General features: G+C 41.7%; 1 protein-coding gene across 1 annotated transcript in view; it reads right to left on the reverse strand.

Annotated features, from left to right (window-relative positions):
* The window catches only part of nf2a (NF2, moesin-ezrin-radixin like (MERLIN) tumor suppressor a), an 81,370-nt gene that overhangs the window by 14,331 nt on the left and 39,859 nt on the right, over positions 1-27,180 (reverse strand). The window contains exons 9-16 of the mRNA XM_061980069.2: positions 21,713-21,847; positions 21,527-21,601; positions 15,173-15,286; positions 12,353-12,475; positions 12,059-12,276; positions 8,022-8,124; positions 4,041-4,144; positions 2,195-2,354 (exon numbers count right to left, since the gene is read on the reverse strand). Coding sequence (XP_061836053.2) covers positions 2,195-2,354; positions 4,041-4,144; positions 8,022-8,124; positions 12,059-12,276; positions 12,353-12,475; positions 15,173-15,286; positions 21,527-21,601; positions 21,713-21,847 — 1,032 coding nt within the window. The remainder of the gene's footprint in view (positions 1-2,194; positions 2,355-4,040; positions 4,145-8,021; positions 8,125-12,058; positions 12,277-12,352; positions 12,476-15,172; positions 15,287-21,526; positions 21,602-21,712; positions 21,848-27,180) is intronic.

Here is a 27,180-nt window from a genome sequence, read left to right on the forward strand (position 1 = left end):
AATATGACTTGATTTTGGAAAAAGAATGTGTGTAAAATTTTGTGTAAAATTGTGTTTTTCCCCTCCATAATATGACATTTTTGGGAAAAAATGTGTGTAAAATTTTGTGTAAGATTGTGTTTTCCCCTCCATAATATGACTTGATTTTGGAAAAATAATCTGTGTAAAATTTTGGGTAAAATTGTGTTTTTCCCTCTATAATATGACGTTTTTGGAAAAAAATGTGTGTAAAATTTTGTGTAAAATTGTGTTTTTCCCTCCATAATATGACTTGTTTTTGGAAAAAAAAATTGTGTAAAATTTTGTGTAAAATTGTGTTTTTCCCTCCATAGTATGACTTATTTTTGGGGGAAAAAATTGTGTAAAATTTTGTTTTTCCCTCCATAATATGACATGTTTTGGAAACATTTTTTTTGTAAAATTGTGTTTTTCCCTCCATAATATGACTTGTTTTTGGAAAAAGAATTTGTGTAAAATCTTGTGTAAAATTGTGTTTTTCCCTCTATATGATGCCTTTTTTGGGGGGAACATTTTTGTGTAAAATTGTGTTTTTCCCTCCATAATATGACTTATTTTTGGAAAAAAAAATTGTGAAAAATTTTGTGTACAATTATGTTTTTCCCTCCATAATATGACATGTTTTTGGAAAAAGAATTAGTGTAAAATTTAGTGTAAAATTGTGTCTTTCCCTCCATGATATGACTTGTTTTTGGAAAAAATAAATTAGTAAAATTTTGTGTAAAATTGTGTTTTCCCCTCCATAATATGACTTGTTTTTGGAAAAAGAATTTGTGTAAATTTTAGTGTAAAATTGTGTTTTTCCCTCCATAATATGACTTGATTTGGAAATTTTTATTTTTGTAAAATTGTGTTTTTCCCTCCATAATATGACTTGTTTTTGGAAGAAAAAAAATGTTTGTAAAATGTTGTGTAAAATTGTGTTTTTCCCTCCATAGTATGACTTGTTTTAGGGGGAAAAATTGTTCACAATTTTGTGTAAAATTGTGTTTTTCCAAAAACTCCATAATATGACTTGTTTTTGGAAAAAAAAATTTAGTAAAATTTTGTGTAAAATTGTTTTTCCCTCCATAATATGACTTGTTTTTGGAAAATAAATGTGTGTAAAATTTTGTGTAAAATTGTGTTTTTCCCTCCATAATATGACTTGTTTTTGGAAAACAAATGTGTGTAAAATTTTGTGTAAAATTGTGTTTTCCTGCCATAGTATGACTTGTTTTTGGGGAAAAAAATTGTGCAAAATTTTGTGTAAAATTGTGTTTTTCCCTCCATAATATGACTTGTTTTTTGAAAAAAAAATGTTGTAAAATTTTGTGTAAAGTTGTGTTTTTCCCTCTATAATATCACGTTTTTGGAAAAAAATGTGTGTAAAATTTTGTGTAAAATTGTGTTTTTCCCTCCATAATATGACATGTTTTTGGAAAAAAAATGTGTAAAATTTTGTGTAAAATTGTGTTTTTCCCTCCATAATATGACTTGTTTTTGGAAAATAAATGTGTGTAACATTTTGTGTAAAATTTTGTTTTTCCCTCCATAATATGACTTGTTTTTGGAAAAAAAAAATTTAGTAAAATTTTGTGTAAAATTGTGTTTTTCCCTGCATAATATGACTTGTTTTTGGAAAATGAATGTGTGTAAAATTTTGTGTAAAATGGTGTTTTTCCCTTCATAATATGACTTGTTTTTGGAAAAAAGAATTGTGTAAGATTGTGTTTTCCCCTCCATAATATGACTTGATTTTGAAAAAAGAATGTGTGTAAAATTTTGTGTAAAATTGTGTTTTTCCCTCCATAATATGACGTTTTTGGAAAAAAATGTGTGTAAAACTTTGTGTAAAATTGTGTTTTTCCCTCCATAATATGACATGTTTTTGGAAAAAAACTTTTTGTAAAATGTTCTGTAAAATTGTGTTTTTCCTTCCATAATATGACATGTTTTTGGAAAAAAAAATTGTAAAATTGTGTTTTTCCCTCCATAATATGACTTGTTTTTGGAAAAAAAATGTGTGTAAAATTTTGTGTAGAATTGTGTTTTTCCTTCCATAATATGACTTGTTTCTGGAACAAAAAATTGTGTAAAATTTGACTTTGAACTGTGTAAAATTTCCAAGTGTTTTGACCAGGACTTTGTATGTGCAGAGTGGCTAAAAAGGTGAGACGTGTTCCTCAGACTTTACCTTCTTGAAGTTGCTGCGCTTGCTGCTGCCTTGCTCAAGGTTCTGCTCATGGATGAAGTCCAGCGACGTCTCGCGCTCCTTCAGCTTCAGGCTGTCGATCTCCGTCTTCAGCTGGTTCAGCTGCTCCTGCAGGTGCCTGCTCTTCTCCACGTACTCCACCCTGAGAGCAGCACCACCATTAACTTCACTTATCTTAACTCCTGCAGGTGCCTGCTCTTCTCCACGTACTCCACCCTGAGGGCAGCACCAACATTAACTTAACTTATCTTAACTCCTGCAGGTGCCTGCTCTTCTCCACGTACTCCACCCTGAGAGCAGCACCACCATTAACTTCACTTATCTTATCTACTGCAGGTGCCTGCTCTTCTCCACCATTAACTTAACTTACCTTCACTTTGACCTCCACAATCTTCTAACAGATTTGTTCTCGCTCTCTTCCTGGCTTTATGTTGCTATGTGTTTATATGTGCGTGTGAATGGACAAACAGATGTTTTCATTATGTGAAAAGGATCACAAATCATTGCATTATGTTGGTATGTGAATGGACAGACTCATGTTGACATTTTCCATGTGCATTATCTGCACAATGTAAAAGGACATACATATTTGCTTGGTGCTCATATGTGAATGGACAGACAAATGTTTACATCATGTGAACAGAATCACAGATATTTGCATTATGTTGCTATGTGAATGGACAGACTCATGTTGACATTTTCTACGTGCGTGTGAATGGCCATACAGATTATCTGCACAATGTGAATGGACAGACATGTTTGCATTACATTCCTCATGGACAGACAGATGTTTACATTCTGTGAACAGAATCACAGATCTTTGCTTTATGTTGCTATGTGAATGGACAGACTCGTGTTGACATTTTCTATGTGCGCGTGAATGGACAAACAAGACGTTTTCATTATGTGAATAGGATCACAAATCTTTGCATTATGTTGGTATGTGAACGGACAGACTCATGTTGACATTTTCTATGTGCATTGTCTGCATAATGTAAAAGGACAGACATACTTCCTTTACACCCATATGTGAATGGACATACATTTTTTTTGTGTTTACATTATTTGTAAATGAATGGGAAAACTAATGTTAACTTTGTATGCGTGAGAGCAATGTTGACATTATTTGTGTGTGAGTGTGTGTGAATGGAGACACATGTTTGCAATATGTGTAAATGAATGGACACACTAGTGTTAACATTGTGTGTGTCAGAGTCAAGTTAATGTGTGTGTGTGTGTGTGTGTGTGTGTCTGTGTTTGGACAAATATTTTCATTTTCTGTGTATGATGCGAATGGACATACATATGTTAGCATTACGTGTACATGAATGGATGAACTAATGTTGACATTTCGCATGTCAGACTAATGTTAAGATGATTTGTTTGTGCGCGTGTGTGTGTGTGTGCATGTCAATGGACAAACAGGTCGGTATGTGAATGGACAGACTTACATTTACATTATATTTGTATGTGAATGGAGAGATATTCATATAAAGTACTGAGGCTTGTGTGTGAATGCACACATGCAAGCATTTTGCGTATTAGTATGTGAATGGACAACCTGGTGTGTGTGTGTGTGTGTGTGTCTGGACGGAGATGTGTGCTCACAGTATGTGAATAGACAAACGGTTTCATTTTCACTTGAAAAAAACCCTCTAAAAGCTGAGAGGTCGTCCAAGGGAAGCCGAGGTTGGATGCAAACAATCCAAATTGTGACGAGAAGACGTCGGAGGGGAAACGGGAAGAAATGTGCGTAACCATGGCAACCGTAACTGTCAATCAACATGGCAGGGAGGAGCGTGAACATTTAAGAGTTGGAGTGACTCACTTCTCCTTCTCGATCTCCATGGAGAGACGCTTCATGTCCGTGTCTTTGAAGTCTGAGCTGAGATGCTCCCTGCCAGCCGTGTGCTCTGCTGGCGGCGCTGGGTACTGCAACGCAAAATAAACTACTGCTATTCCATTTACAGTATACACACCGTAAAAACAACTGTAGATTTTACAGTAAAAAGCTGCAAGTTCAGTCCCAATAACTTTACCGAAAAAAAAATCAAAAGTGTTGTACCGTTTTTCCATTTACAGTATTATATAATAAAAAAACTAGCGTAGATTTCACGCTAAAAAGCTGCAAGTTCAGTCGCAAAAACTTTACCGAAAAAAAAAATCCAAATTGTGGTACCGTTTTTCCATTTATAGTAATATACCGTAAAAACAAAAAACTTAAATTTTACGCCAAAAAGCGGCAAGTTCAGTCACAATAACTTTACCGTAAAAAAAATCCAAATTGTGATACCGTTTTTCCATTTACAGTAATACACCGTAAAAACAAAAAACGTAGATTTTACAGTAAAAAGCTGCAAGTTCAGTTGCAATAACTTTACCGTAAAAAAATCCAAAGTGTGATACCGTTTTTTTTCCATTACACTACGAAAACAACAAAATAATAGATTTTACAGTAAAAAGTTGCAAGTTCAGCTGCAAGAAGTTTCCCGTAAAAAAATGTGGCATCGTTTTTTTTCCCATTTACAGTAATACACCGTAAAAACAAAAACCGTAGATTTTACAGTAAAAAGCTGCAAGTTCAGTTGCAATAACTTTACCGGGAAAAAAAAAATCCAAATTGTGGTACCGTTTTTCCATTTATAGTAATATACCGTAAAAACAAAAAACTTAAATTTTATGCTAAAAAGCTGCAAGTTCAGTCGCAAAGGTTTATCGTAAAAAACAAAACAAAAGTGTGGTATCGTTTTTCCATTTACAGTAATACACCGTAAAAACAAAAACCGTAGATTTTACAGTAAAAAGCTGCAAGTTCAGTTGCAATAACTTTACAGAAAAAAAATCCAAAGTGTGATACCGTTTTTTTCCATTTACAGTAATACACTATGAAAACAACAAAATAATAGATTTTACAGTAAAAAGTTGCAAGTTCAGCTGCAAAGGTTGATCGTAAAAAACAAAACAAAAGTGTGGTATCGTTTTTCCATTTACAGTAATACACCGTAAAAACAAAAAAACTTAGATTTTACGGTAAAAAGGTGCAAGTTCAGTCACAATAACTTTACTGTAAAAAAATCCAAATTGTGGTACCGTTTTTCTATTTATAGTAATAAACGGTAAAAACACCAAAGCAAAAGATTTTACAGTAAAAAGTTGCAAGTTCAGCTGCTAGAAGTTTACGGTAAAAAAACAAATCGTGGTATCGTTTTTCCATTTACAGTAATACACTGTTAAAACAAAAAACGTAGATTTTACGGTAAAAAGCTGCAAGTTCAGTTGCAATAACTTTACCGTAAAAAAAATCTAAAGTGTGATACCGTTTTTCCCAAAAAACAGTAAAAAAACAGTTTTTGCATTTACAGTAACACACTGTAAAAGCAAACCATGTGTAGGTGACCTTGAGAACCCCTGACTGCTCCTGATGGCTCGTGGTTAGCGCCATCAGTGTTCCACTATTGTGTTGTTCTTGATGTGCGATGACAATAAAGGCCTATTTTATTCATGATGCTGTCATGTACCGTTCATCCCTCGCTGTAACGCAAACCTTTGAGCTTTTGATGTTGTTCAGTGCCAGCTGACTCAGACAAATCAAACTGCAAACGACTGCCATTGAACACTCCAAAAACAGCAAGTGCTCATAAGGTGGAACTTGGAATGGTCAGGACATAAAAGGACTTGGGATTTTTATTGATGACAACTTGTCTTTTAAATTATGGAGACTTGCTTTTTATCAATGCACCCGACACTTATTGGAAAAAACTGGATAGTGTAAATCACTGTGCCTTAGGTTTGATTCCTGGATCTGGCAACCTTGTACTTTGCAAAATGCAGATTGTCCATCTTTGTTTGTCGGCAGTTTCTCCCCATGGATGTTTATTTTACTAATCATTCACTCCTTGGTGTGGTTCCCCCTTCGTTATGAATAATTCACTTCTTGGTGTGGTTCCCCCTTCGTTGTGAATAATCCACTTCTTGGTGTGGTTCCCCCTTCGTTATGAATAATTCACTTCTTGGTGTGGTTCCCCCTTCGTTATGTTCTATAGTGTGTCGAGACTCCAGTCGCTACTACAGTCTGCGGTCGCAGGACATTCTTGGCGTGTTGGTTCCTGGAGCCAACACAAGTCTTGGTCAAAAAGCCTTCAGACTTGCTGCTCCATGGTCATGGAGGTAAATACACAAGAATCTGAGGCTCCCTGAACTCATCACTTTGGGGGAATTTCAGGCCATTTTAAAAGATGGAGAATGTGTTTCTATTGTCCATCCATCCATCCATCCATCTTCTTCCGCTTATCCGAGGACGGGTCGCGGGGGCAGCAGCCTAAGCAGGGAAGCCCAGACTTCCCTCTCCCCAGCCACTTCGTCCAGCTCCTCCCGGGGGATCCCGAGGCGTTCCCAGGCCAGCCGGGAGACATAGTCTTCCCAACGTGTCCTGGGTCTTCCTCGTGGCCTCCTACCGGTCGGACATGCCCTAAACACCTCCTTAGGGAGGCGCTCGGGTGGCATCCTGACCAGATGCCCGAACCACCTCATCTGGCTCCTCTCGATGTGGAGGAGCAGCGGCTTTACTTTGAGCTCCTCCCGGATGACAGAGCTTCTCACCCTATCTCTAAGGGAGAGACCCACCACCCGGTGGAGGAAACTCATTTCGACCCGTGATCTTGTCCTTTCGGTCATAACCCAAAGCTCATGACCATAGGTGAAGATGGGAACGTAGATCGACCGGTAAATTGAGAGCTTTGCCTTCCGGCTCAGCTCCTTCTTCACAACAACCGATTGATACAGCGTCCGCATTACTGAAGACGCCGCACCGATCCGCCTGTCGATCTCACGATCCACTCTTCCCTCACTCGTGAACAAGACTCCGAGGTACTTGAACTCCTCCACTTGGGGCAAGATCTCCTCCCCAACCCGGAGATGGCACTCCACCCTTTTCCGGGCGAGAACCATGGACTCGGACTTGGAGGTGCTGATTCTCATCCCAGTCGCTTCACACTCGGCTGCGAACCGATCCAGTGAGAGCTGAAGATCCTGGCCAGATGAAGCCATCAGGACCAAATCATCTGCAAAAAGCAGAGACCTAATCCTGCAGCCACCAAACCGGATCCCCTCAACGCCTTGACTGCGCCTAGAAATTCTGTCCATAAAAGTTATGAACAGAATCGGTGACAAAGGGCAGCCTTGGCGGAGTCCAACCCTCACCGGAAACGTGTCCGACTTACTGCCGGCAATGCGAACCAAGCTCTGACACTGATCATACAGGGAGCGGACCGCCACAATCAGACAGTCCGAAACCCCATACTCTCTGAGCACTCCCCACAGGACTTCCCGAGGGACACGGTCGAATGCCTTCTCCAAGTCCACAAAGCACATGTAGACTGGTTGGGCAAACTCCCATGCACCCTCAAGGACCCTGCCGAGAGTATAGAGCTGGTCCACAGTTCCACGACCAGGACGAAAACCACACTGTTCCTCCTGAATCCGAGGTTCGACTATCCGGCGTAGCCTCCTCTCCAGTACACCTGAATAGACCTTACCGGGAAGGCTGAGGAGTGTGATCCCACGATAGTTAGAACACACCCCCCTTTTTAAAGAGAGGAACCACCACCCCGGTCTGCCAATCCATGTTTCTATTGTACTTGTTTTTATTGATTTTTTTTTAAACCTATATCGTGTTTTTATGTTTATGTTGTAAGTCATTAGTGCTTTTAACTGCTACTGTTTGTTTTTGTTTTAGTTGTTTAAGAAACCTCTTGCTGCCCTATTGTCCGGGTCATATTTGTGTGCGTATGAAAGCGTGAGGGTGTGTTACCGTGTACACTCTGCTGGTCAGCTCCAGGAGCGAGTGCTTGGCCCTGTGCTCAGACTCCCTGGCCTCCAGCAGGTCCTGCTTCAGCTGCTCCGCCTCCTCGGCCCTGAGGGACACCGGCCAAGTTGCATGATCAGAACTCCAGCAGTTGGGGGAAGCGTGTTGCTACCACACCCTCCCACATCACGCAGACGCCGGTGTCGGCGCTCCCGAGAGTTCAGCGCGGTGTCGCCTATGTGGGCCTGGAGTGGGCACTCGCGTGTGGAGTGTCTCGCGTTCCATTTTCTCTCATTGGCAGAGTGCTCGCCCCCCCGCCCAAAAAATGGCGTTAAGCGGCGAGGGTTTAATGGTGTGACATGATTGCCGTGTGCGCTTTGAAGTGGCGCCTGCGGAGAAATAAGAAGGTGGATGTGGACTCCTGAGGGGGGTGAACGTCACTTTGGGCATGATGGGAAGGATGATGAAATAGTGCAAGGTAAAGGCTTGCAGCGTGAGCGACGGAAGAAAAGCTCCCGTGCAGCCTGCTACTGGAAACGTGCGGTGGCGGAGACGTGAAACACACTTTTTTTGGTTTGTTTGAAAAAGGATCCTGGAGTGCGAACAAAAACATCTTTGAGGACGAGCGTGTGACTGCATCGCAACAAATGTGTTCAAGTGTGTGAAAGGACTGACAAGTAGAACAGACCTACATTTGCATTCTCCTCTCCTTACTTACGCATTGTGTGTGTGTGCGTGTGTGTATGGACGGACGTACCTTTGCGTTATCTTTGTATGTGTAATTAGACACACAGGTGTTTACATTATGTCTGTATGTGAATGGACAAACGTGTATTTGCATTATCTTCGTATGTAGACATACACATATTTACCGTATGTTTCGGAGTATAAGTCGCACCTGCCCTAAATGCATAATAAAAAAGGAAAAAAAACATATATAAGTCGCACTGAAAAAAACTGCGATTTATAGTCCGAAAAATACGGTACATTGTGTGTAAGTGAATGGACAGACGTGTATTTGCATTACCTTTGTATGCGTAAATGGACATACACGTGTCTACATTTTGAGTGTATGTGAATGGAAAGACATACATTTGCACTATCTTTGTTTGCGTAAATGGACTTACAGGTGTTTACATTATGTGTGTATGTGAATGGAAAGACGTAAAATTGCAGTATCTTTGTATGTAGACATACACATGTCTAGACTATGTGCGCATGCGTCCATCTAGACGGCCGCTGCTTTCTGACTCCTTACCCCCAGTGACCCTGCACCTGTCCCCACCTCCATTCCGACTCCTAAGCCCCTGTGAGCCTGCACTTGTCCCCACCTCCTTTCTAACTCTTAACCCCCCAGTGACCCTGCACCTGTCCCCACCTCCTTTCTGACTCTTAACCCCCCAGTGACCCTGCACCTGTCCCCACCTCCTTTCCGACTCCTTACCCCCAGTGACCCTGCACCTGTCCCCACCTCCTTTCCGACTCCTAACCCCCAGTGACCCTGCACCTGTCCCGACCTCCTTTCTGACTCCTTACCCCCAGTGACCCTGCACCTGTCCCCACCTCCTTTCCGACTCTTAACCCCCAGTGACCCTGCACCTGTCCCCACCTCCTTTCCGACTCTTAACCCCCAGAGAGCCTGCACCTGTCCCCACCTCCTTTCCGGCTCCTCACTCCCAGTGACTCTGCACCTGTTCCCCCCTCCTTTCCGACTCCTAAGCCCCAGTGACCCTGCACCTGTCCCCACCTCCTTTCTGACTCTTAACCCCCAGTGACCCTGCACCTGTCCCCACCTCCTTTCCAACTCTTAACCCCCAGTGATCCTGCACCTGTCCCCACCTCCTTTCCGACTTCTAAGCCCCAGTGACCCTGCACCTGTCCCCACCTCCTTTCTAACTCTTAACCCCCCAGTGACCCTGCACCTGTCCCCACCTCCTTTCTGACTCTTAACCCCCCAGTGACCCTGCACCTGTCCCCACCTCCTTTCTGACTCTTAACCCCCCAGTGACCCTGCACCTGTCCCCACCTCCTTTCCGACTCCTTACCCCCAGTGACCCTGCACCTGTCCCGACCTCCTTTCTGACTCCTTACCCCCAGTGACCCTGCACCTGTCCCCACCTCCTTTCCGACTCCTAACCCCCAGTGACCCTGCACCTGTCCCCACCTCCTTTCCGACTCTTAACCCCCCAGTGACCCTGCACCTGTCCCCCCCTACTTTCCAGCTCCTTACCCCCCTGTGACCCTGCACCTGTCCCCACCTCCTTTCCGGCTCCTTACCCCCAGTGACCCTGCACCTGTCCCCACCTCCTTTCTGACTCTTAACCCCCAGTGACCCTGCACCTGCCCCCACCTCCTTTCCGACTCCTAAGCCCCAGTGACCCTGCACCTGTCCCCACCTCCTTTCCGACTCCTTACCCCCAGTGACCCTGCACCTGTCCCCACTTCCTTTCTGACTCCTTAACCCCAGTGACCCTGCACCTGTCCCCACCTCCTTTCCGACTCCTTACCTCCAGTGACCCTGCACCTGTCCCCACCTCCTTTCTGACTCTTACCCCCAGTGACCCTGCACCTGTCCCCACCTCCTTTCTGACTCCTTACCCCCAGTGACCCTGCACCTGTCCCCACCTCCTTTCCGACTCTTCACCCCCAGTGAACCTGCACCTGTTCCCACCTCCTTTTCGACTCCTAAGCCCAAGGGACCCTGCACTTGTCCCCACCTCCTTTCCGACTTCTAAGGCCCAGTGACCCTGCACCTGTCCCGACCTCCTTTCCGACTCTTAACCCCCAGTGACCCTGCACCTTTCCCCACCTCCTTTCCGACTCCTTACCCCCAGTGACCCTGCACCTGTCCCCACCTCCTTTCCGATTCCTTACCCCCAGTGACCCTGCACCTCTTCCCACCTCCTTTTCGACTCCTTACCCCCAGTGACCCTGCACCTGTCCCCACCTCCTTTCCGACTCCTTACCCCCAGTGACCCTGCACCTCTTCCCACCTCCTTTTCGACTCCTAACCCCCAGTGACCCTGCACCTGTCCCCACCTCCTTTCCGACTCCTTACCCCCAGTGACCCTGCACCTGTTCCCACCTCCTTTCCGACTCCTAAGCCCCAGTGACCCTGCACCTGTCCCCACCACCTTTCCCGACTCTTAACCCCCAGTGACCCTGCACCTGTCCCCCCCTACTTTCCAGCTCCTTACCCCCCTGTGACCCTGCACCTGTCCCCACCTCCTTTCCGGCTCCTTACCCCCAGTGACCCTGCACCTGTCCCCACCTCCTTTCTGACTCTTAACCCCCAGTGACCCTGCACCTGCCCCCACCTCCTTTCCGACTCCTAAGCCCCTGTGACCCTGGACCTGTCCCCACCTCCTTTCCGGCTCCTTACCCCCAGTGACCCTGCACCTGTCCCCACCTCCTTTCCGACTCCTTACCTCCAGTGACCCTGCACCTGTCCCCACCTCCTTTCTGACTCCTTACTGTCAGTGACCCTGCACCTGTCCCTACCTCCTTTCCGACTCCTAAGCCCCAGTGACCCTGCACCTGTCCCCACCTCCTTTCTGACTCCTTAATATCAGTGACCCTGCACCTGTCCCTACCTCCTTTCCGACTCCTAAGCCCCAGTGACCCTGCACCTGTCCCCACCTCCTTTCCGACTCTTAACCCCCCAGTGAGCCAGCACCTGTTCCCACCTCCTTTCTGACTCCTAAGCCCCAGTGACCCTGCACCTGTGCCCACCTCCTTTCTGACTCCTAAGCCCCAGTGACCCTGCACCTGCCCCCACCTCCTTTCCGACTCCTTACCCCCAGTGACCCTGCACCTCTTCCCACCTCCTTTTCGACTCCTAACCCCCAGTGACCCTGCACCTGTTCCCACCTCCTTTCCGACTCCTTACCTCCAGTGACCCTGCACCTGTCCCCACCTCCTTACCCCCAGTGACCCTGCACCTGTCCCTACCTCCTTTCTGACTCCTTACCCCCAGTGACCCTGCACCTGTCCCCACCTCCTTTCCAACTCTTAACCCCCAGTGACCCTGCACCTGTCCCCACCTCCTTTCCGACTCCTCGGCCATCTTGAGGGCCAGCATCTCGGCCTCCAGCATTTTCTGCTCCATGAGGCGCCGCTCCTCCTGGCCCCGCATGGCCGTCACCTTGACACGCTGCGTCTCCGTCTCGGCCTCGGCCGCCTTCTGGGCCAGCAGCTTGGCCTCCTCCTCGGCCACCTGCGCCTTCTCGGCCAGCAGGTCGGCCGTCTGCTCCGAACGCAGCTGGACCAAACACAAGGGAGGACAGACTTTACGTGGCGACAAGAAGGAGTTAGCGCGTGAAGATGATGCAAGCTACCAAGGCCTGGTTGGCGGCGTGAGCCTGGTCCTGCAGCTGCATCAGTCTCCTTTCCAGATCGTCACGGGCTCGCTCCGCCTCCTCCCGCAGCTGCTTCTCCTGCTGCAGCCGCCGCCTCTCCATCTGGACCACACACGGTCCAAAGAGTGACGGAACCATCCAACCCGCCTCTACCTTTTTTATCACTTTATTTGTTCACTTCATCAACATTTCTACACTCTGATCCTGATCCGATTTTTTGGTCTCAGATCCGACACTTTGAGGATATATTATAGATGTGGAATATGTTTTATTGCAAGTAACTAAAGTAAAGAAATGTAGAACAATATTATCTTATTAAATGTAGAACTTGCTAGAATTGTTGTAAATCAAATTGTGGTATGGACTTTTTTATTACTTAAATTTTTTTTTTTAATTATTTTCTATTATAAGTTAATTTCAAAATGATTTTTTATTACATAAATTATGTTTAAAAATATGTTCTATTATAAAGTATTTTCCAAAATTATGTTTATTACATAACTTATTTCAAAAAGTATTTTCTATTATAAATTATTTCATAAATATTTTTTTTATTACATAAATAATTTCCTTTAATTATTTCCTATGATAAATTATTTAAAAACATTTTTTTTATTAAATGAATTACTTTTAAAATTATTTTCTATTATAAAGTATTTTCCAAAATATTTTTTATTGCATAAATCATTTTTAAAACTATTTTCTATTATAAACTATTTAAAAAATATATTTTTTTATTTCATAAATAATTGTTTCTAATTATTTTCTGTTATAAATTATTTTCAAAATGATTTTGTATTACATAAATTATGTTAAAAAATATTTTCTATTATAAAGTATTTTCCAAAATTATGTCTATTACATAACCTATTTCAAAAAGTATTTTCTATTATAAATTATTTCATAAATATTGTTTTTATTACATAAAAATAAGCGGTAGAAAAATGGATGGATGGATGGATAAATAATTTCCTTTAATTATTTCCTATGATAAATTATTTAAAAACATTTTTTTATTAAATAAATTACTTTTAAAATTAATTTCTATTATAAAGTATTTTCCAAAATATTTTTTATTGCATAAATCATTTTTAAAACTATTTTCTATTATAAACTATTTAAAAATATATTTTTTTATTTCATAAATAATTGTTTCTAATTATTTCCCATTATAAATTTTTTTCAAAATATTTTTTTATTATATACATTCTTTTTTACATAAAATTGTGTTTAACAAAATAAAGTGTTTAGTGCAAAATAAGTAAACAAAAAGCAAAAACTACTAGTGGCTCCTGCTAAAATCATTTGGGTTTTGCCCTCAAAGCCTTCCTGTATCCAGGGACTTACTCCCTCACTTTGTAAAAAATAACAAAAACAACCGACAAAAAGATTTTGTAATGAGAAAAAGAAGAAAAAAATATGTCTAACCATTTAAGTATTATTCATAAGGTACTTTTTTTGGCGCTATGCGTCACCGATTCACGTAAAATCCAACAATGCTATGTTAGGGTAACTTGGTTTCGTATGACGCCACACCCGGCCGATCACTCCAGCAGCACTGAGAGTGGACTCAGCCAAACCACCTCTAGGTAAAGTTGCATTTTTCAATGCCAGCAAAGGAATTGACTAAAAAATATATATATATACATTGGCTTTGCTGGTGACATGCTACTGATTAGCATTAGCGATTTTACATGGCGATTTCAACACCTCCAAATTTGTTCATGAAAAATACAACTTAGATGCATGTTACAATCAAGCAGCGTAATTAGCACGATACTTACAGTACTGACACTTTTTGGGGCGCAACAAACTGACGAGCCAACACACCATAAACTATACACTACTGCCACCTAATGACTTGGACTGTAATTGCAATTAGCAAATGATAATATGATAATAAAACAAGATGTAATAACTGGACAGCAGTTATCATAATTAGCTCATTTTTAAATATTGCAATGTTATCATCAGTTATCATAATAGCAATAAAATACAAGATTTTATAATCAAAAACAATTCATATTTATTAACAAACACAAAAGTACTGGTTGATTACCGCTATCCATTCCCAGGTACTGGGAATTGGTAAAATACTGGTTCAAAAGTGAACAGCACTAGGTATCAATAGTATCGACATCTGGATCGATCACACCTACTTTATATCGCAGCTTTAGCGGTTAGCTTCTTGTGTGGAAATCAGCTTCACGTCAGACGATCAGTTAAAAACGGCAACTATCGGCCGAACGTTAATTTATTGTAGTGCCGTATTCCGGACTATAGAGCACCGGTATATAAGCCGCACCTACTAAAATTTAGAAGAAAAATATATTTCCATATATTATCCGTTGTGAAGAGTTATTTACACAGAATTTAAAAAAAAATATTTATTAACATACCTTATTTGTTTCCAAATGGTGTCCGTAACACGGCAGTAAAACGGAAGATCAAACAAAACAGAAGTCATCGTCATGGACCCACTAGCTATGGAAGTTCTGGTTCCTCATTTGTTCCAAAGTAGTCTTTGTTGTCTCTCATGAAGTCTGCCATGATTAGTAGTTTTGTTTTTGTTGTTGAAGGAATTTAATTAATTAATACGGCGCCGTATGCTTAAAACGGGCAAAATACGTAAATATAACATGTTGTTTCTAAAGTGACGGATACTACATTACATATATACTTACAGCGTGTATACGAAACGTTGATGGAGGTTTTTTTGGATGTTTTTTTAGAGATTTTTTTAAATTCTAAATTCCTAAAAAAAAAAGTGTTCCCCTTTAAGATGAGTACGACCAGCACCTGCTTCCTGGCTCGCTCCTCTTTGGCCTGGGCCTTCATCTGCTGCACCTCCAGGGAGTCCACGCGCCGCCGCCGCATGAACAAGTCGTGGTTACCAATGCAGAGCTGGAGGATCTGTAGGAAGAGAACCGAGGGCAAGCTTATTGCCTACGCAGAGGTGTCTAAAGTGCGGACCCGGGGGGCCCGTTTGCGACCCGCGCTACGTTCCAATTTCCCCTAAAGTAATCGTTATTGGTTCCTGCAAAGTCTGCTTGAATAGTATTGTTGTTAATGGGGAAGGTGTCTGTGGTTCCTCCTCTACGTGACTGGCTTCCTTATTATCTCTCCAAATGGCCCCGGGAATCTCTATTTTGATCGTATCTATTTATCGGAAGTCCTTAGGTGTCATAAATCAGATATATATTATAATAGCTTCAATGTAGAGGCAACTTGCTTTTCCACTCGACTGCTCCTTTTAGGTTAAAACTGGCATAATCTGTGAACCCCAAGATGCAGAGATGGCTTTAATGTCAAAAGGAAATGCAGGGGAACCAGGAACCAGAATAACAGGAGACAGCAAACAGGATACCAGGAAACCAATCATCGAGCCCTTACTGGAGGGTGAGGCAGGCATAAATAGATTGACAACAGGTGTGGCCAGGCTGCCACCTCTGCATCTTGGGGTTCACCACCAACAGATTATGACAGAATCATCGAGCCAAATACAAACCCCGCAGAGAGTTGGTGGGCTGTCTGGAAAAAACAAATGGCTGCTCGGGAGAAAGCCGCCGACAAAAAGTGTGCCTGCATGGTCTCCTTGATGGACAACAAGTTCTGTGGCTTGATTGCAGCACGGACCGGTTCCTCGGCTCCCACCCACCGTCCCTGTCGTCTGTTCCAAGGGGGCGGCCAGAGTCGGCAGGACCCGCGACCCCCCAGGTCCCTCCCTGCTCTCACAGCCTTTCTTGTGACATCTGGGATCCGTCCCTTGAGTGGGGCGGGGGCTAAGGTCAGCAGCTCTCACCTTTCCCAGTGAGGCCACCGCAGACACCGCCATTCTCTCCAGTGGGTCCACCTCGGAGTCTTGTTCACGAGTGAGGGAAGAGTGGATGGTGAGATCGACAGGCGTCTTCAGTAATGCGGACGCTGTATTGATCCGTTGTGGTAAAAGAAGGAGGTGAGCCGGAAGGCAAAGCTCTCAATTTACCGGTCGTTCTACGTTCCCATCCTCGCCTATGGTCATGAGCTTTGGGTCATGACCGAAAAGACAAGATCACGGGTACAAGCGGCCCAAATGAGTTTCCTCCGCCGGGTGGTGGGGCTTTCCCTTTAAGATAGAATGAGAAGCTCTGCCATCCGGGAGGAGCTCAAAGTAAAGCCGCTGCTCCTCCACATGGAGAGGAGCCAGATGAGGTGGTTCGGGCATCTGGTCAGGATGTTGCGTTTGGACCAGTTGTTCCTCCCAGGGAATTCAAGTCGCTGGTCGCTCCCAAGCTCTTTACGACACTTAAAGCTGAGTAGAAGAACCACCAGAGACAGAATAGGTATTTTGTAATATATTTGCAAAGCTTTGCTAATATACTGAGACCAGTCCAGCATCGGTTTTCCATTTCCCCCCGAAATGGAAAACCCTCTATCCTATAAAGTCTCTCTCCCTCCCTCGCTGTCTTGTCTTTTCAGCCCAAACACATGCCCATTGTCCTCCGCACCTGGACATAAGAATAGATAAGAAGAAGGAGTATCTCTCTTTCTTACATTCCACACTCAAGGTTAGCACACAGTATTTGCAGACAACCAAAAGACCACAATTGGAAGAAAAACACTAGCTGTTTTGTAATATGATTATGAAATAAAAAGAAGTAACACTTAAATTCGGATATATGTAAAATATCTGCCTCCGACACACCCCAACGTGTTTAGGGCACATCCGACCGGTAGGAGGCCACGGGGAAGACCCAGGGCACGTTGGGAAGACTATGTCTCCCGGCTGGCCTGGGAACGTCCCGGGATCCCCCGGGAGGAGTTGGACAAAGTGGCTTGGGAGAGGAAAGTCTGGGCTTCTCTGCTTAGGCTATTAGGCGCCCGCATGCGGCCCCCTCGTCGGCCAAGAATGTGGCCGTTCCGTGGGCGACCGCCTCGCCAGTGGTGGCGGCGAGTCGAATGCCACCTGACCCGTCCCCGGTGGATTCGGGGACACTTGGCCTGGCGGCCCACCGCCAACTCCGCCCTCCAACCTCCTGTGATTTTTTAACCTTGTTTTTTGGGGGGAAATCTAGAATCCGTCCCTAAAGGGGGGTGTACTGTGACGATCTGTCACATTCACGTCGGGTTGTGTTTCCTTGGTTGGTGTTTTTTTCCTGTCAGCGCTCTTATTTTGGTTCCATTTCCTGCTTGGCTCCGTGAGTGCTGTTTCCCCTCACCTGGCTGCTATTTATGCCTGCTTCGCCCTCCGGTCAGGGCTCGATGATCGTTTCCTTGTTTCCTGTTATCCTATTAAAGCATACTTGCCAACCCTCCCGGATTTTCCGGGAGACTCCCGAAATTCAGCGCCTCTCCCGAAAACCTCCCGGGACAAATTTTCTCCCGAAAATCTCTCGAAATTCAGGCGTAGCTGGAGGCCACGCCCCCTCCAGCTCCATGCGGACCTGAGTGACGTGTTGACAGCCTGTTCACGCGTCCGCTTTCCCACAATATCAACAGCTAATGATCGAGGGCGAGTTCTTGGTTTCTTAAGTGGGTTTATTGTTAGGCAGTTTCATTAACGTCCTCCCAGCGCGGTAACAACACACAACAACAGCAGTCAAGTTTTCGTCTACTGTAAAGCAGTTCGTCTGCCGTAAACAGCAATGTTGTGACACTTTTAAACAGGACAATACTGCCATCTACTGTACATGCATATGTGACCCACCCATAATGTGTCACATTTTTGTGTCGATTTATTTATTTTATTTTGTGGTTTGAATTCGTTTTTGGAGCTGTCATTACACATTTATCAGTATTCACATTGGTCAGTAGGGGGCAGTAGGGCGTTTCTTCCCGATTGAATGCTATCACCTGCAGACCGGAAGTGTCTGGTCATTCTGATGAGAGCGACCAGTCTGTGAACAATTGAAACGTCCTGTGTGCTTTTTCCTCCTGTATAACAGGTTAGTTTTGGTGAATCAACTCACTGAATAATATCCATGTGATCTTTATAAGTTTAAGTACACATTCTGATGGTGGAGCCTAACTCTAAAGTGTTTGTGAGTTGTAGTTTGTATTTGTGAATGAATCCAGTGCACAGCTGCAGTAATCAATACAAAAAGGCAACGTGAGTGCGCAATGTTTATATAGGAACTTCTGATCCTAATTCAGACTCCCAAATTAGAGCTCCCGTTTTCTTATTGATTTTAAAATGTATATTTGTATAATGTGTGTGTTCTGAAATAGTGACAGAGAACAGAACAAGGATGGACAATTCAACCCTTAACTCAACAATGAGTAGATGAGTGTTATGTGTGTGTATATGTGTAAATAAATGAACACTGAAATTCAAGTATTTATTTTATTTATTTATATATATATATATATATATATATATATATATATATATATATATATATACATACTGTTGCGTTTTGGACCAGTGTCTTTTACCTCAGAATTTTTCGTCCCAGACGAAGGGTCTGGAACCCCTTACCTCAGAATTTTTCGTCCCAGACGAAGGGTCTGGAAACCCTTACCTCAGAATGTTTCGTCCCAGACAAAGGGTCTGGAAACCCTTTCCTCAGAATTTTTCGTCCCAGACGAAGGGTCTGGAAACCCTTACCTCAGAATTTTTCGTTCCAGACGAAGGGTCTGGAAACCCTTACTCGTTTAGGCGACGACCAATGACCCAGGGTGAGCTACACCCAACTATTAGTTTATTCGTCAATGAAACTGCCCGTCACGGTAGTCGAGACACAATGGCGCGAGATGACCACTTATTTACAGCTTTTTATGTAATGGCGGACAAGGGAGAAATGCAATCAATCCATCAAAATGTCCACTCTCACATCCCCGTCTCGTACAAAACACCTACTCTGTGTCTGGGGTACAAACAGTGTTTGACTTACATACTTAAAGACAGACTCCTAAAGCAGATTTTAGAAAAAGGCTCTGCTTACCTTGTTTTTGTTTGGCCACTAGTGAGTCTGTCCAGAAGAGTGTAAGAGGTGTCCAATTCTCAGCGTGTCGCCCGGACGAGCCCCCAAATTGTTGCGTTTTGGACCAGTTGTTCCTCCCAGGGAATTCAAGTCACAATTCGCTCCCAAGCTCTTTACGACACTTAAAGCTGAGTTGAAAAACCACCAGAGACAGAATAGGTATTTTGTTGTATATTCTCAAAGCTTTGCCAATATACATTGATTGAGACCAGTCTAACCCTAGAACATTCTATTGCGCCTCCCCCAAATGGTCTGTCTTCCCGATCCCACCACCCTCTCTCTCGTCCCATCTCTATAGACAAAACAAATGCTAGTCAAAACACATTCCAAAGAACTCAAGGTTAACACACACAGTATACTTGCTGACAGAGCATCAAGAGAAGAAATGGAAAACACGAGCTGTTTTCAAATATGACTAAGAAATGAAAGAAGTACAACTTAAATTCGGATATATGTAAATATCTGCCTCCGACAATACATATATATATATATATATATATATATATATATATATATATATATATATATATATATATATATATATATATATATGTATGTGTGGGAAACAAAATCACAAGACTATTTCATCTCTACAGGCCTGTTTCATGAGGGGGGTTCCCTCAATCATCAGGAGATTTTAATGGGAGCATTCACATACCATGGTTTATATAGGGCACAGAGTGGGTGGGTGCAGGCTGGCGTAGGGGCGTGGTGATTGGCTCATGTGTTACCTAGGAGGTGTTTCCGTCTGTGGCGGCATGCTGTTACAATTTCGCTGCGCTTGTTGAGGGATGACAGGTCTGGACGGTAAATAATAAACAGTTTTTCTTTCAAGCATAGGTTGCATCTTTTATTACCACTATTGTAAGGTGTGCTGGATGCAAGAATTTGCCATGTTATTGAATATTCAACATTATTGTCTTTGAGGTCCCAAATGTGTTTGCTGAGTTCTGTGGTATTCCGCAGGTTTTGGTTCCTGAAAGAAGCCTTGTGATTGTTCCATCTGGTTTTGAACTCTCCCTCGGTTAATCCTACATATGTGTCGGATGTGTTAATGTCCTTGCGTGTTACCTTAGATTGGTAGACAACTGATGTTTGTAAGCACCCCCCGTTGAGAGGGCAATCAGGTTTCTTTCGACAGTTGCAGCCTTTGTTGGTTTTGGAGTCGCTCTGTCCGGGGGCCGACGGCTCCAACAAAACAATTGCAAATGAGCCGTCGGCCCCCGAACAGAGCGACTCCAAAACCAACAAAGGCTGCAACTGTCGAAAGAAACCTGATTGCCCTCTCAACGGGGGGTGCTTACAAACATCAGTTGTCTACCAATCTAAGGTAATACGCAAGGACATTAACACATCCGACACATATGTAGGATTAACCGAGGGAGAATTCAAAACCAGATGGAACAATCACAAGGCTTCTTTCAGGAACAAAAACCTGCGAAATACCACAGAACTCAGCAAACACATTTGGGACCTCAAAGACAATAATGTTGAATATTCAATAACATGGCAAATTCTTGCATCCAGCACACCTTACAATAGTGGTAATAAAAGATGCAACCTATGCTTGAAAGAGAAACTGTTTATTATTTACCGTCCAGACCTGTCATCCCTCAACAAGCGCAGCGAAATTGTAACAACATGCCGCCATAGACGGAAACACCTCCTAGGTAACACATGAGCCAATCACCACGCCCCTACGCCAGCCTGTACCCACCCACTCTGTGCCCTATATAAACCATGGTATGCGAATGCTCCCATTAAAATCTCCTGACGATTGAGGGTACCCCCCCTCATGAAACAGGCCTGTAGAGATGAAATAGTCTTGTGATTTTTTTCCCCACACATACATATATATATATATATATATATATATATATGTAATAAAATATATATATGTATAGCTAGAATTCACTGAAAGTCAAGTATTTCTTATATATATATATATCTTAACCACGCCCCCAACCACGCCCCCCGCCCCACCCCCGACATCGCCCCCCAACCCCCACTACCCCACCCCCCGAAATCGGAGGTCTCAAGGTTGGCAAGTATGTATTAAAGTCATGTTTTCCTGCGCTACGCCTGCCATCTCTGCATCTTTGGGTTCACCACCAACAGTTTATGACAAAAACAATCTTTATAGTGGTTGGTTTTGAGAATGAAAAACAGCAAAATGGCCATTTTGACTCACCAACTTGTTGACTCTCAGCCGCGAGGAGTTGAACTTGAACACGTCGGCTTTCTTGTCCACGGGTTTGATGGTGAACTGAAGACAAACAGTCACTTTCACTGGCCTGCTCGTTGACTTTGTTATAAAGCGTGCGGCGAGAAAAAGGTCACGTTTGTCGCTTGATTGGCGAAGGCGATCAGCGCCTACCTCTTTGTCGCTGTAGGACACGTCGCGGATCTCGTTCCAGGGGAAGGAGCACTTGGGCGTCAGCTTGTTGTCCGGCTGGTAGATGTGCAGGCCCAGAGCGTCCACGCCCAGGAGGAGTTCCGTGCCCCTGTGGTTCTGAAGCACACCACTTTACTAACATTTGCTAAAAACCTTTGGTCGGATTTCAGAAATATGTCGAAAAAATTTCAACTTCAAACATGCTAACTGCTAACATGCTAACTGCTAACATGTTAACATTAGCATGCTATCTTAATAGTTCAATTAGGGTATACGCCCAAGAGTCAACTTTATTTTGTCTCTTTACGCATGCTAACATGATAGCTTATTTTGGGTATATGCCCAAAAAGTCAACTTTATTTTGTTACTTTACGCATGCTAACTGCTAACATTTTAACGTTATCATGCTAATTCAAAAGCTCCTTTTGGGTATACACCCAAGAGTCAACTTTATTTTGTTACTTTACGCATGCTAACTGTTAGCATGTTAACGTTATCATGCTAGCTTAATAGCTCATTTTGGGTATACGCCCAAAAGTCAACTTTATTTCGGTACTTTACGCATGCTAACTGCTAACATTTTAACATTATCATGCTAATTTTAAAACTCCTTTTGGGTATACACCCAAGAGTCAACTTTATTTTGTTACTTTACGCATGCTAACTGTTAGCATGCTAACGTTATCATGCTAGCTTAATAGCTCATTGTGGGTATACGCCCAAAAGTCAACTTTATTTTGGTACTTTACGCATGCTAACTGCTAACATTTTAACATTATCATGCTAATTTTAAAGCTCCTTTTGGGTATACACCCAAGAGTCAACTTTATTTTGTTACTTTGCGCATGCTAACTGCTAACATTTTAACGTTATCATGCTAATTCGAATGCTCCTTTTGGGTATACACCCAAGAGTCAACTTTATTTTGTTACTTTGCGCATGCTAACTGCTAACATTTTAACGTTATCATGCTAATTTAAAAGCTCAATTCGGGTATACCCCCAAGAGTCAACTTTATTTCGGTACTTTACGCATGCTAACTGCTAACATTTTAACGTTATCATGCTAATTCAAAAGCTCCTTTTGGGTATACACCCAAAAGTCAACTTTATTTTGTTACTTTACGCATGCTAACTGTTAGCATGCTAACGTTATCATGCTAGCTTAATAGCTCATTGTGGGTATACGCCCAAAAGTCAACTTTATTTCGGTACTTTAAATGTTAGCAGTTAGCATGCGTAAAGTACCGAAATAAAGTTGACTTTTGGGCGTATACCCACAATGAGCTATTAAGCTAGCATGATAACGTTAGCATGCTAACAGTTAGCATGCGTAAAGTAACAAAATAAAGTTGACTCTTGGGTGTATACCCAAAAGGAGCTTTTGAATTAGCATGATAACGTTAAAATGTTAGCAGTTAACATGCGTAAAGTACCGAAATAAAGTTGACTCTTGGGCGTATACCCGAATTGAGCTTTTAAATTAGCATGATAACGTTAAAATGTTAGCAGTTAGCATGCGCAATGTAACAAAATAAAGTTGACTCTTGGGTGTATACCCAAAAGGAGCTTTAGAATTAGCATGATAATGTTAAAATGTTAGCAGTTAGCATGCGTAAACATTATCATGCTAATTTTAAAGCTCCTTTTGGGTATACACCCAAGAGTCAACTTTATTTTGTTACTTTGCGCATGCTAACTGCTAACATTTTAACGTTATCATGCTAGCTTAATAGCTCATTTTGGGTATACGCCCAAAAGTCAACTTTATTTCGGTACTTTACGCATGCTAACTGCTAACATTTTAACATTATCATGCTAATTTTAAAGCTCTTTTTGGGTATACACCCAAGAGTCAACTTTATTTTGTTACTTTACGCATGCTAACTGTTAGCATGCTAACGTTATCATGCTAGCTTAATAGCTCATTTTGGGTATACGCCCAAGAGTCAACTTTATTTCGGTACTTTACGCATGCTAACTGCTAACATTTAAACATTATCATGCTAATTTTAAAGCTCCCTTTGGGTATACACCCAAGAGTCAACTTTATTTTGTTACTTTGCGCATGCTAACTGCTAACATTTTAACGTTATCATGCTAATTTAAAAGCTCAATTAGGGTACACGCCCAAGAGTCAACTTTATTTTGTTACTTTACGCATGCTAACTGTTAGCATGCTTACGTTATCATGCTAGCTTAATAGCTCATTTTGGGTATATGCCCAAAAGTCAACTTTCTTTTGTTACTTTACGCATGCTAACTGCTAACATTTTAACATTATCATGCTAATTTTAAAGCTCCTTTTGGGTATACACCCAAGAGTCAACTTTATTTTGTCACTTTACGCATGCTAACATGATAGCTTATTTTGGGTATATGCCCAAAAAGTCAACTTTATTTTGTTACTTTACGCATGCTAACTGCTAATATTTTAACGTTATCATGCTAATTTAAAAGCTCAATTCGGGTATACGCCCAAGAGTCAACTTTATTTTGTTACTTTACGCATGCTAACTGTTAGCATGCTAACATTATCATGCTAGCTTAATAGCTCATTTTGGGTATACGCCCAAAAGTAAACTTTATTTCGGTACTTTACGCATGCTAACTGCTTACATTTTAACATTATCATGCTAATTTTAAAGCTCCCTTTGGGTATACACCCAAGAGTCAACTTTATTTTGTTACTTTGCGCATGCTAACTGCTAACATTTTAACGTTATCATGCTAATTTAAAAGCTCAATTCGGGTATACGCCCAAGAGTCAACTTTATTTTGTTACTTTACGCATGCTAACTGTTAGCATAATAACGTTATCATGCTAGCTTAATAGCTCATTTTGGGTATACGCCCAAAAGTCAACTTTATTTTGTTACTTTACGCATGCTAACTGTTAGCATGCTAACGTTATCATGCTAGCTTAATAGCTCATTTTGGGTATATGCCCAAAAGTCAACTTTATTTTGTTACTTTACGCATGCTAACTGTTAGCATGCTGACGTTATCATGCTAGCTTAATAGCTCATTTTGGGTATACGCCCAAAAGTCAACTTTATTTTGTTACTTTACGCATGCTAACTGTTAGCATTTTAACATTATCATGCTAATTTAAAAGCTCAATTCGGGTATACGCCCAAGAGTCAACTTTATTTTGTTACTTTACGCATGCTAACTGTTAGCATAATAACGTTATCATGCTAGCTTAATAGCTCATTTTGGGTATATGCCCAAAAGTCAACTTTATTTTGTTACTTTACGCATGCTAACTGTTAGCATGCTGACGTTATCATGCTAGCTTAATAGCTCATTTTGGGTATACGCCCAAAAGTCAACTTTATTTTGTTACTTTACGCATGCTAACTGTTAGCATAATAACGTTATCATGCTAGCTTAATAGCTCATTTTGGGTATATGCCCAAAAGTCAACTTTATTTTGTTACTTTACGCATGCTAACTGTTAGCATGCTGACGTTATCATGCTAGCTTAATAGCTCATTTTGGGTATACGCCCAAAAGTCAACTTTATTTCGGTACTTTACGCATGCTAACTGCTAACATTTTAACATTATCATGCTAATTTTAAAGCTCCTTTTGGGTATACACCCAAGAGTCAACTTTATTTTGTTACTTTGCGCATGCTAACTGCTAACATTTTAACGTTATCATGCTAATTTAAAAGCTCAATTCGGGTATACGCCCAAGAGTCAACTTTATTTTGTTACTTTACGCATGCTAACTGTTAGCATAATAACGTTATCATGCTAGCTTAATAGCTCATTTTGGGTATACGCCCAAAAGTCAACTTTATTTTGTTACTTTACGCATGCTAACTGTTAGCATGCTAACGTTATCATGCTAGCTTAATAGCTCATTTTGGGTATACGCCTAAAAGTCAACTTTATTTTGTTACTTTACGCATGCTAACTGCTAACATTTTAACATTATCATGCTAATTCTAAAGCTCCTTTTGGGTATACGTCCAAGAGTCAACTTTATTTTGTTACTTTGCGCATGCTAACTGCTAACATTTTAACGTTATCATGCTAATTTAAAAGCTCAATTCGGGTATACGCCCAAGAGTCAAGTTTATTTTGTTACTTTACGCATGCTAACTGTTAGCATAATAACGTTATCATGCTAGCTTAATAGCTCATTTTGGGTATACGCCCAAAAGTCAACTTTATTTCGGTACTTTACGCATGCTAACTGCTAACATTTTAACATTATCATGCTAATTTTAAAGCTCCTTTTGGGTATACACCCAAGAGTCAACTTTATTTTGTTACTTTGCGCATGGTAACTGCTAACATTTTAAGGTTATCATGCTAATTTAAAAGCTCAATTCGGGTATACGCCCAAGAGTCAACTTTATTTTGTTACTTTACGCATGCTAACTGTTAGCATAATAACGTTATCATGCTAGCTTAATAGCTCATTTTGGGTATACGCCCAAAAGTCAACTTTATTTCGGTACTTTACGCATGCTAACTGCTAACATTTTAACATTATCATGCTAATTTTAAAGCTCCTTTTGGGTATACACCCAAGAGTCAACTTTATTTTGTTACTTTGCGCATGCTAACTGCTAACATTTTAACGTTATCATGCTAGCTTAATAGCTCATTTTGGGTATACGCCCAAAAGTCAACTTTATTTTGTTACTTTACGCATGCTAACTGTTAGCATGCTAAAGTTATCATGCTAGCTTAATAGCTCATTTTGGGTATACGCCCAAAAGTCAACTTTATTTCGGTACTTTACGCATGCTAACTGCTAACATTTTAACATTATCATGCTAATTTTAAAGCTCCTTTTGGGTATACACCCAAGAGTCAACTTTATTTTGTTACTTTGCGCATGCTAACTGCTAACATTTTAACGTTATCATGCTAATTCAAAAGCTCCTTTTGGGTATACACCCAAGAGTCAACTTTATTTTGTTACTTTGCGCATGCTAACTGCTAACATTTTAACGTTATCATGCTAATTTAAAAGCCCAATTCGGGTATACGCCCAAGAGTCAACTTTATTTTGTTACTTTACGCATGCTAACTGTTAGCATGCTAACGTTATCATGCTAGCTTAATAGCTCATTTTGGGTATACGCCCAAAAGTCAACTTTATTTCGGTACTTTACGCATGCTAACTGCTAACATTTTAACATTATCATGCTATTTTTAAAGCTCCTTTTGGGTATACACCCAAGAGTCAACTTTATTTTGTTACTTTGCGCATGCTAACTGCTAACATTTTAACATTATCATGCTAATTTTAAAGCTCCTTTTGGGTATACACCCAAGAGTCAACTTTATTTTGTTACTTTACGCATGCTAACTGCTAACATTTTAACGTTATCATGCTAATTCAAAAGCTTCTTTTGGGTATACACCCAAGAGTCAACTTTATTTTGTTACTTTACGCATGCTAACTGTTAGCATGCTAACTGTT

This window comes from Nerophis lumbriciformis, linkage group LG20 (assembly GCF_033978685.3).
Source record: "Nerophis lumbriciformis linkage group LG20, RoL_Nlum_v2.1, whole genome shotgun sequence".
Taxonomy (NCBI): Eukaryota; Metazoa; Chordata; class Actinopteri; order Syngnathiformes; family Syngnathidae; genus Nerophis; species Nerophis lumbriciformis.